General features: G+C 36.1%; 1 protein-coding gene across 1 annotated transcript in view; it reads right to left on the bottom strand.

Annotated features, from left to right (window-relative positions):
• Positions 1–12,107, bottom strand: part of Tmeff2 (transmembrane protein with EGF like and two follistatin like domains 2) — a 259,792-nt gene that overhangs the window by 103,441 nt on the left and 144,244 nt on the right. Inside the window, exon 5 of the mRNA XM_042688317.1 lies at positions 8,800–8,896. Within this exon, the coding sequence (XP_042544251.1) occupies positions 8,800–8,896 (97 nt within the window). The remainder of the gene's footprint in view (positions 1–8,799; positions 8,897–12,107) is intronic.

Genomic DNA, 12,107 nt, shown 5'->3' with positions numbered 1-12,107 from the left:
AGGAGATCTTGAACTTTAGCTGTGTGCAGGATATCTGAAGTCAGTCTGGTTGGTTCAGATCTCAGCTCTTCCACTTATTGCTGGGCTTTGGGAAGTTTAACCTCTCTCTGTGTGCCTCAGTTTTCTTTTACATGAAATGAGGATTATTAATGTACTCAACTTTATAACATTAGTGTAAGGATTAAAAGGCTCCATAAATCCATACAATTTAGATGGAATCTCATACCCAGAACACTCACTTTTGGCCTCAGTCTAAAATCTATATTGAGATTTCTAGTTTTACTCTATGATTGAAGTACTACACCGGAACACGTGTATTTCCTAATTCTAGATACAAGAATCACCGATTTAGAATATGCTGGAAACTGAGATGCTTCCCCTCCCCCCCAAAAAAAATTCAGAAGAAATCATGTGGGAGAGTTTGTTGAATGACAAAAATAGATAGGTAATATTTCATTAACAGGATTGGTCTACAACAGATTGAAAAAAACAAAAACAAAACAGAAAAAGAGTACTAAGTAAATGAAATAGTTAAATTAGCAGCAGAAGCACAATCCATTTTCAATTTTTCTTTCCTTTTTTCTGCTGTCATGTAGTATTTCATTATTTTGACATAAAATAGAAATTATATGATTTATACTACATGGCCTACATAAATATTGTAAAAATACATAAAACACATGTTAAAGTTCAGAATTCTTTATTTTTATATTTCTTGGTACTTTACACTGGATCTAAGTTTGTAGTTGTCAGGCCCCATTAATCACTATGCAATAGCTAGCACAATTGAGATATGGAAACAGAGAAAAAGCCTAGAGAATTTCTAAAACGTAGTGGAAATGCAAATCCTTTTGAAGCAGAATCACAAAAGACCCAAGGTTTTGACGACTATGATTGATTGTCAAATTTCAACATTATTTTTTTAGTTACTTTGCATAAAGCACAATTGTCCTGTTTTGGAGGGTGGCCTAGTTGTTGGTTGCTGTTAATTGAATGTTCTGTGTTTGAAATGCCTTTATCCATTTATCTTCCTAAGTAATATTTGAAGCTTTTAGCTTCAGTTTCCAAATCTGGCTACTGGAAACTACTGTAGAGAAAACTTTTGGCAAGAGATATGATATTTTTGAAAAAAGGGTATTATTTAATGTCTTGTATTAGATCATCATGGAGATCATGTGAAAAATACTAGTTCAGTCTATCTATAAACGGACTCATAAATTTTAATTCAATGTGTGAAAATTAGAAAAGTTCAGGTTATTTTCTTTCTTGCTCAAGGTAAGTGAAAAATGCGTAAAAGAAAGACAAATAAATAAGCTCAAGCTTTTATATTTGGACATTTCTTTTTCAGTCAGGGTGATACCATTATCCTTGGACATTATGAAGGTAGAAATATGCATGTTTCTCAAATCAGGAGATTATTTGCTACTCTACTTGAAAACAATGTTTTAGATAAATGGAAGGCTAGAAGTAAGAAAAGAATCTAGGGCTGGAAAGGTGGCTCAGTGGTAGAGCACTTGCCTTGCATGCATGAGGCCCTGGGTTCGATTCCTCAGCACCACATAAGCAAAAAGAAAAAAGCCGGAAGTAGTGCTGTGGCTCAAGTGGTAGAGTGCTAGCCTTGAGCTGAAGAGCTAAGGGACAGCGCCCAGGCCCAGAGTTCAGGCCCCACAACTGGACCCCCCCTAAAATAAAGAAAGAAAGGAATCTACAGGAACAGGTGGCACTATGGCAATATTCAGAAGTGATAATGGTTGTCTTCATGGTGAGGATTAGAAGCCAATGGAAGGATCCCAAGCCTACAACCACAGGCTTCTTGGAACTGAAATGGTCTCAAAAATCAATCTATATGCTCAACAACAGTCTTGTACTTTCTAGACCCATATTGCCTCTTTCTGTTTCTCTTTGAAAATTTTTTTCCATTGTTGACATGAGTAAACTCATAAGCCAGTCCTAATTTTGATTTACCACATTTACAGTTTTTGAGGTCAGAGGGCAAAGGAAATCAATAAAAAAGGAAACCCTACAGGAGAATGCTGAGCTAAAATTTTGTGAGGAATCAGCATCCTCTTATACCATGTACAATATCAACTCTTTATTTTCAACAGAAAAAAGTCTGTTGGTAACTTTTTATTATAACAGTGTTTTTTGTTCAATTGTCTACCACTAGTAGTTTTAAAAGAAACTATTTTGGGTGTTTTCCTCAGAGTATCTTAATATTCCCATTCCCTATCAAATTTGCAACCCAAATGTACTAAAGTCAGCAGGACCTAATGTCTAATTTACTTAAATGTATGGTAGATTCCAGTGCCAAGGATCATCCATGGCCATTGCCCTCCTTCAAATATTCATGAGTCTCCGCAGTCCAAAACGCATTAAAGGTGGGAGAGATGCCAACGACGCACAGTCTTCCCAGTGACAAGGAGCCTTCTCAGATCAAAGGAGCAAGATGTTAAAGACTTCAAAATAAACTGTCTTTGTAAGAGACACTCATAAAAGAAATGCTAAAATCTTACTCCCTATTTCCCATGATGATGCATCAATGAAAATAAAGTGAAATATTTTTTTAAAAAAACTAGATGATTAATCTCTTTGTGAACTCTCTCCTTTCTTTTTTTTTTACCACTGCACTTGATCAAAACGAAGCTATATGTTTATGCATTAGTACCAGATTATTAGAAAATATTGTTAATATCTTCAGAAACAAAATAAATGACTACTGAGAAATTAATAGCAATTAAGCCAACAGAATTTTGCTCATGGTGCCTGAGTAGCATGTACAGAATACAACAAAAGCAAAGGGCAAACAAGAATAAAGAACTGTAAAACATACCTATAAAACAAATATATATATATATATATATATATATATATATATATATATATTAGTTTAGTTGTCCCTTTCTGTTATTTGTCATCTGGTGGCATCTGCTCTTACACCTGTGACCCCTTCGTTGGTTTGTTCTGATGCCCTGGAAATATTAGGCACAGAACCAATTTCATAGCTAGCCATTCCTATGATCATACTCAGGCATCAACTTACTTTAAAAAAATACATTAAATCAAGTATCAACCCCAGGGCTCTGAACTACTTCTGACTGACAGGTCCAGCAGAAAGTTCCAGGCTAATTACTTCTAAGGAATAGTTCCCAGTGCAAAGAGTTACTACTGACCTACTTTGGACTTGCTGAAATAATTTATCAGGTAAGATAATTAAAGGAAGATAAATCTGTTTCTAAAATGAACCAAGTTCCAGAAATATTTGTTGAAACCATAAGTTGGTATTCCCACTGCTATCAGATGGGACTTTATTACTCTGTGCAGAGTCAATTTTACTATATTTGTCTTATTTATAAGTCATTCTTTTTCTTTTATGAATTATATTTGGCAGGATGTATTTGAGAGTCTCTTTGATGTGTAAGTGTGTTAGTTTTGATGCTTTGCAGTCTAGATATAAAGAGAAATAATCCTTTAAGTCCTTCTCTTTCCCTTCCCTTAACCCTTTCCTTATAACCAAAGAAACATAAACCCTTTCCCCTTTTACAGGTGATTCAATTGCTTTGAAGTCTGTCTTAAAAAAAAAGGACAGTAGATACACTACAGGGTGGCCATTGATCTTGCTTAATTTTAACCCTCTTCTGGAATTTTAATACAGTTATATATTGAGATAAATATTAATAACTGAAGAATCCTTCAAAGAAATGATTTTTATTTTGCTTATTTAAAAAATCTGGCCATTTTCTGATCTACAGTCTTGATGTAACCATAAGAAGAAAAACGCAAGATAAAAACCTCAAAATTAAATCACAGAACATAAACTTGGTCTTATATTAGATTATAAGCCATCTGTTTTCTCAAAATAAAAGCATTAAATGTTATGTCATTAGTATCATGGCTTTATCAATGCCATCCTCTAATTATGATTTTTCTCTTCTTTCCAACCCTCCTTCTCCTCATTACTTTGTTTCTTCTTCATTTCCAGTGTACCTTGCTACTTAATTCAAAAACCCATCTAATTATGTAAAGATGATCAACTAACTCTCCACTGGCTTTTTAATTCTAACAAAATATTTATCTTCATTTTGAATTTCCTAAGTATTCTTGAAGAACTAACCCTCTGTGGCAGATGTAGAATATTAATTTCTTAGGCTAGGGTTAGAGAAAGATCAGGAATTACATTTTACCTTTACATGTATATTGTAGACACAAGAATATTGTTCTTTATTAGTATTTACTGATATTATATTATTATCTCATAATTCACAATTGAGCAAAGTTGGATGCATGGAATTATGGTTGCTGTCAAAGGAAAACATAAAACAAATTGCTGAGCTGTACCCTGTCATTACATAGAGATGCAATATTTTATATTTTTAAGAGGATCTGGCCATGGTTTTATTCAAAATCAATGATCTATCAAAGCCTGATTCAGTGAAGATTTTGGTATTACTACTACAGTCAGAGTATAGCCTGACTCCCCCCACCATGTTATTTTATAGCCTTTTTAATTCCATGCCTATTTAATTTCATTTATTGGTGTGTTCTTGTGTCCTTCAGCTGTTTCTAATTTGCCCTTCATGGTTATAACTAAATACAATATGTTAACATACAAAGGTAGTTATGTAAATGAAAATCAATGCACTCAATTTGGCACCATTCTTTATTGCTTACATTGGACATTTTAAATACATTTTATTTAAACACTAACAACTTTTCATTCTGCCTGGGTAGTATAATGATCATCTTGGCTCTCTGCCCTTGCTGCCTTCTAATCTTCCCAGCAATGTCCATTTAGCCTCATCTGGAGGTTCAGACTTATCCAGAATTTTGGAACTAATCTTGTCCCTAGGCTGAGAGTATTCAAGATATCCTAGCCAAAAGCTAACGGACACAGCATCAAGTCAGTTCTGATGGTGGTTTCATTTTGATCTTATAATTCTTTCCCGAGGTGTACACTACACTCTTGCCACAACTAGTAATCAAGGCTTGACTTTCCACATCTGTTCCACCAAGTAGAAATCCATCTGTTTTTTTTTTCTTCCTATTTTGGCCCCTAATTCATTTTGCTGATTGATGCTTTTTCTCTCCATGATCAAAAGTCTGCCTCATACTTCTCTTGGTCCCCTTTATAACTAAACTCCGTCTGAACTCCAATTGTTGCAGTTTGACACTATCACCCATTTCTGAACATTTCTGATCCCACAAGAGCCTTGACCAGTTCTCCTTGCACAGCCTTTCCACCATCTACCTGGACTTCTGCAAAAACACTAGAAGTGACATTTTGCCACTTGAGTGGCAAGCATCTCTAGTCAACAGCTCTAACCTGTAGGTCTTGGGAGTCACTGCAATAAGTGCATTGCCTGAAACCTAGCCATCTCATTATGCCAGACATGACAGGAAAGAACTTTTTCTAATTGTATCTTTGATTGAATTAACATGCCAACATCCTCCAGTTATTTTCACCTCATATCTTCAGCTTGGCCTCATCACTTAACCACTTCAAAACTTGGTTTCCATTTTGTAAAACTAAGAAAATAATAGAACCTACATTCTGTAGTTAAAATTTACTGGTGGAAGGAAAGTAAATAAGTAAGTGAGCTAAAGACTTAAAGAGAAGCTTCTCTGAAGAAGAAAGAAGGATGGCCAATAGACACATGAAGAAATGCTCAACCTCCCTAGCCATAAAAGAAATGCAAATCAAAGCAACATTGAGATACCACCTCACCCCAGTTAGAATGGCAAAAATCAAGAACTCTAACAACAACAGATGCTGGAGGGGATGTGGACAGAAGGGAACCCTACTTCATTGTTGTTGAGAGTGTTAACTTGTTCAACCACTTTGGAAAGTTGTATGGAGGTTCCTCAAAAGACTTCACATAGAGCTCCCCCTACGACCCAGCAATCCCACTTTTGGGCATTTCCCCAAATGTTTACAAACAAGACCACACTAAAGCTACCAGCACAACTATGTTTATTGCAGCATTATTTACCATAGCTAAGATATGGAACCAACCCAGATGCCCTTCAGTAGATGAATGGATCAAGAAAATGTATATATACACAATGGAATTCTATGCCTCCATCAGAAAGAATAACATTGCCCCATTTGTTAGGAAATGGAAAGGCTTGGAAAGAATTATATTAAGTGAAGTAAGCCAAGCCCAAAGAAACATAGGTCCCATGGTTTCCCTTATTTGCAATATCTAGTATATGTATGAGTCAAGCAGAAAAGGTCAGATAATGTGATGTTAGGAAAAATGAACCCTTAGATATGTATTTTAATGTTTTTTTTCTTTCATGCATTTGTTTCTAATGCATTTATAATATTATTTCTTTGTTGCTTTGTATGTCCCTCCCCTACAGTATAATACCTGCTTTCACTATATTTGATGTCGGCATAATTTGTGGAGGAGATGGGGAAAAACAAGTCATTTAAGGATACAGGTGGACCTGTTGCAACAATGAGAAGTACAAGTTGTCATGTCGAAAACGAACTTTACAACTTTGGTGGGGGGGGCGGAGAGGAGTGGGTGGTGGGGTGGGGGGGAGGCTGGGAAGGGATGTGAAGGGTAAACAAAGGAGGAGGCTGCAATGCTTGATAAGAAATGTACTCATTATCTTGCCCATGTAATTGTAACCCCTCTGTACAGTATGTTCACAAAAAATTAAAATTAAAAAAATGACAAAGCCCACAGTATGCAGCCAATAATTTTTATCTGATACTTTAATCTCAAGTCTTGGTACTTGGAAAGCAAAACTGTCATTAAAAAAATAATCATATAAGAAGGCAAAACTAGGCAAAGGAAATGTCTTTAGAAACTTAAGGAACATGTGTATATCTTTATGAAAATAACAATTACTTGAAAAGTATTGATGAGCTACAGATTCATTCAAAGATCTTTGAACCATTTATGGTAAAGCAGTGTGTTTCTAATCATTTGAGGGCTTTTAGAAAAGTAAATAAGCCCTATGCTTAGAGAAGAACGAATGAATTGCTATGCTTAAAAAAAGTAAATGCTCTATAGTGGTGTGTGGTATATGGATATAGGAGTTACAGACCTGCTCTCAGAAAGCATGAAGTATATAGGGAATAAGATTTGGTGGGAGAGCATTTTGCTCCACTTAACTCAGTTGTGGGTCATAGTGAAAAGTGTAGGAACCAAGTTCCTGGGGCTAGGTCCTCATGATGCTCTCTCTGCTAGCCCTTTGTGGGCAATAATGCTGGCATTAGATGAGGTGGCAGGTGTGACTGTCTGTCTGCTGATATGTTTGGGCAAGTAGCTGATTTAGCAGTAGTGGGAGGTTGGATGATGAGAAATAATAAATTCTTGGTGAAATTGAAGACTATATTTGGGAACCGAAAACCTTAAGTTATCTCTTGAACCTTGAGCCACATACTTTGTCAACCATTCCTATAGAATTTTGCTGGGGGTTGTGTTACTGAGAAATGAACTAAAACACATTAAATGTTTTTTTCTTGTTGTTTGTATGTTTGTTTTTTTATGGCCTACTGTTTTTTTATGGCCTACTGTATTGGAAACCTAAGGACCCAAAATAGATTTAAATTCCAACTCTTGTTTCTATCTTTTAAAAGATTGTGAAATTATCAAAATGTGTATGAGTCAAGTTTCAATATATTATATAATGGGTAAATGCACTATTCATTGTCCCTCCCTCCCTCCCTCCCTCCCTTCCTTTCTTCCTTCCTTCCTTCCTTCCTTCCTTCCTTCCTTTCCTCCCTCCCTACCTCCTTTATTTCCTTCTTCCTTTCTTTTTGATGATCAGTCATGGTTTGGGAGTGGAAGAACTCAAACTTCAACAAATTCAATTAAAAATGCATATATGGATAAAAAACAAAATAATTTAGATGATCTACTGTACTTGGAAACCACAAGTTTACAAATCATTAAGATGATTAAAATGCTCTTAAAAAGTATACCTCCTAGTGGTCAAGCCAGTACCTGTTGCAGATCCCAGCTGCTGAAGTATTTGGCAGGTACTTGTAAGAGTTGCTGAGTAGTAGAGGAAAAGAGAACTTGATACTATAGGGCAGCTTAAAGAACATTTTTTGTCTTGTCATTTCATCTTACAGATACAAGCAATCTCTCTGTTTTAAATCTCTGTGTTACCTAGACCTACCATCTTAGAAATCGTATCAGCAACGTTCATGTGTTGAGTCACATGGTGATAACCTAGTTGATAGTATTAGGAAGCAGGGTCATTGTGGGGGGGGGTAAATTTCTCAGGGAAACAGTTCTCATAAATGGGATTGTCATTCTTTGAGTGAAGCTGGGAAGAACATCCTTACTCCTTCCTTTCTACAATGAGATAAAGGCTGTCATTAAGACTGAAGGCCTGGTACTTCTCAGATTCCAGCATGTTAAGAAAGTTTCTGTTTATCAGATACCTAGTGTATGACCCTTTTGTTAAAAAAGAATTAAGACAGCAAACATCCATTTTTTCTTGATAATGTGTCTTGAGAGAGATTCAGGTCAATAGACTTTCTTTTCCTTCTCTGTGTTAACGGTGACAGTTCTGGGAAGCTTTGGTGATATCTTAATGTATGTTAACAAGTAATTCCCTGGACAGATGACTGGCTGGCCCACATTTTAATCATGCTCCAGAAATTCCCTGCTACTAGTAAAGCATTCATCTATCCAATCCTCCCCTACTCCTCGCCCTGGTAACTCAGAGAAAAAAAAGATGACTCTTTCTCCCTTTTAAGAAAGGTTGATGAGTAAAACATAAAGCAAATAAATGAATGAGATAATTTTGTTTAAAAGAATGAAAATATCAGCTTACCAGACATCCTCAGCATCTTCATCACATTCTGCACCAAACTGGCAAATATCACAGGTGGATGTCTCCTTCTGACTGGTTTCTCCAGAACCTTCATGAACTATAGGAGAGAAAAACATAAAGGAAATGCAGGTACATTGTATGTTTGGTCTCAAAAACCCTGAGAAATTCTAGATAAGGATGATACCTCAATGGCCTTGTTTGTTCCTGGTTCTGGGGCTTTATAAAAATGTCATACTCAACTCAACTCCCCTCTCCCCTCCAACTCTAAGGATAATCCTCACACTACCCATACTTCTTCTTCCTCTTCTTCTTCCTCCTCCTCCTCCTCCTCTTTCTCCTTCTCCTCCTCCTCCTTCTTTATGGTGCTTGAACTCTGGGCCTGGGCGCTGTCCATGAGCTTTTCAGTTCAAGGCAAGTGCTCTACCACTTGAGCCACAGCACCACTTCTGGTTTTCTAGTGGTTTATTAGATATAAGAGTCTCATGGAGTTTCCTGACCAGGCTGGCTTTGAACTGTGATCCTCAGATCACAGCCTTTTGAGTAGCTAGGATTACAGGTGTGAGCCACCAGCTTCTGGCAACACTTCCTTTTTTTTTTAGCAAAAGAAAAAAAGAAAAGCAAAAGACAAAAGAGTGTATAGGATTTATGAAAATTGACTAGCCAATCAGTAGACTACATAAAAGAGTTATTTATTTTATTAAGAGGATTCAGGTTGTTCTCTCTCTAGAGAAAAACCAATCTATTTTTATGAAAACAATGTTTTCTTGTTCCTAAATTTTTGAATTTTTCATTGACTATTTTAAAAATATTAGATGGGTCATCTTATCTAAGTAGATATGCCCATTTTTCCTTAAGTTTTTAAGCACTTACAAGGAACAAATTGATTATAACTTTTTAGAAAATGACTATCTTTTATAATTTTTTGATTCTCATATAAATATCTCACAGAGCTAATCATGGTGATTTTCTCTGAAAGTCATGAGCATAAATTTTATTTTTAAATGTATATTCAGCCACTAATGATCATTATTGATAGTTGCCACCTGCTCCTGAAGTAGAGGTGTTAAAGTAAGCCAAATTATAAAATCAACCTTTGACATCAAGATACAATAGTGGAGTTCAGGCCCAGAGTTCAAGCCCCACATCCGACAAAACAAACAAACAAACAAACAAAAAACCCAAATAGTGTCTGATACACTAAGGAAAGTTTCTAGACTTTTGAGTGAAAGAAATGAGCAACGCTTTTGAGGTGATGTACTACTGTTTACCCAATGAAAACATATATAGTTGAAACAAAAGTAACTGCACTTGAAAATAAACTTCAAAAAAAGCTGTTTGCCTATAAAAGTAACTGCATTAATGTCAAAGATCATAAAGTTTCAATAGAAAAAGAATTTGAGACAATTTGAGGCTTATACTTACAATTCTAACTACTCAAGAGGCTGAAATCTAAAGATTATGATTCAAAACTAGCCCAGGCAAAGTAATCTGAGACTGAGACAGTCTTATCTTTAAGTAACCAGCTGAATGCAGGATGTGGGAGTGTGGCTCAAGTGGTAGAGTATCAAGCCATGGATGATAAGCCAATCAAGAATGTAAGACCTTGAGTTCAAGTTCTACAATAGGCTTATAAGTACACACACACACACACACACACACACACACACACACACACACACACATACACAGGGAACATGAGAAATTTCTGGCTTGATGAATTCTAATAATGCACTTTAACAAAAATAACATATAAACATGCTTCAGGAACCTGTTAAATCCAACTCTGCTTTAACATGATAATTACTCATCATTTTTCTTTATAGATTAAAAAGAGCTTTTAATATTTATGAGAACAAAACCTTTCTTTTTAACTTTGAATTTATTCATGTGTACATGAGGAATCTGATATACAAAAAAAAGATAACGGACATAAAAGCAACTCTTAGAGTGCTCTCTGCTGCATAGGTCTGCTAGGAAAGATAGGTAGACTACATGTTTTTCTAAAACAGTACACTTTTACTTGTCCTTAATGGTCTAAATTTGCATTGTTTTCCCCATTATTTGATATTGTGTTTAATTTATGAATTAATCAGGTCAAATTTAATTGTGAAAAATATTCATATGTGGTTTTTAATTTGGACATTTTGGAAAACGCTCTTCCTCCCTCAAAGAAGAAATTTTTGACTGTGAAACAAAGAACAGCACTTATCCACCTGGTTCCTATAATACAAGCAAGACCATTAGAGTGGACCATGGGATGAGAGTTAAGCTGGGGCCTTACCCCAGGGGAAACTGAACAGCTGAGGCTGTTCTCTTTCTTTATTACTTTCTTATTATTAATGCAACACAGAAAGTGCTAATGGGAGAGAACCTTTTAGTGTTAGCAAGATTAGCAACTTTCAGGTTAAAACTTTCCATCACTCAGGAAACATAGGAACAGAAGGGGAAGGTCCTTAATGACCAATGATAACACTTAGGGGGCAGCCCCATTTTCTTCCACAGCTGAGATCCTTGGTTAGGGATTTACTGAAAATAATCCAGGGATGAATTGTGCTATGTATCAGAATACCTATATTTGTACCCAAAGTCCTGGGCTTGAACTGAGGGCCTAGGCTCTGTCCCTGAGCTTCTTTTGTTCAAAGCTAACATTCTATCACTGGTGTCAAAGCTCCACTTACAGTTTTTCTTTTTCTTTTTACTGGGGGAGGGGGGGAGAGGGTGGAGTGGGAGGTAGTTTATTGGAGGCAAGAGTCTCACAAACTTTCCTGCACTGGTTGGCTTCAAACTGTGATCACTCAGCTTTCTGAGTGCTAGGATTACAGGTGGGAGGCACTGGTGCCTGGCTCTTAAGCCACATTTTTATAAATGGATAGACATTCCTAGAATAGAGATAATTGGAAACTTCCCTGTAAGGAAAAATTCAATTCAGAAAGTTGTGTCAGTGGTGCTGTGGCAGAGCACTAGCTATGAACTGAAGACAAGGATAGCGCCCAGGCCCAGAATTCAAGCCCCACAACAGACAAAAAGCAAAAACAAAACAGAAAGAAAGTTGTGTCAATACCCTTATATGTGTGTACTAAGCGAATAAATGCTTTTATATGAAGCCACTTACAACGGAAAGTAAAAACCTTTCCATAATACCTGAAGTACAAGTTTTCACTTTTGTAATAGACAAATAATTACATCACTACACAACCTCCACACAATCCCCTAGCTGAATGGTTTATAAGAAGTGTCCCTCCAAAGAATTCCTGTACATTTTGGTCATCCATTTGTTAGCTATTTTTGATTTTTTGAAAACCATAGTT

This window comes from Dipodomys spectabilis, unplaced genomic scaffold (genome assembly GCF_019054845.1).
Source record: "Dipodomys spectabilis isolate Male_0828 unplaced genomic scaffold, ASM1905484v1 ptg000115l, whole genome shotgun sequence".
Classification (NCBI taxonomy): Eukaryota; Metazoa; Chordata; class Mammalia; order Rodentia; family Heteromyidae; genus Dipodomys; species Dipodomys spectabilis.
Note: the sequence above shows the minus strand (reverse complement) of the source record. Positions and strands in the feature narration are given on the sequence as shown.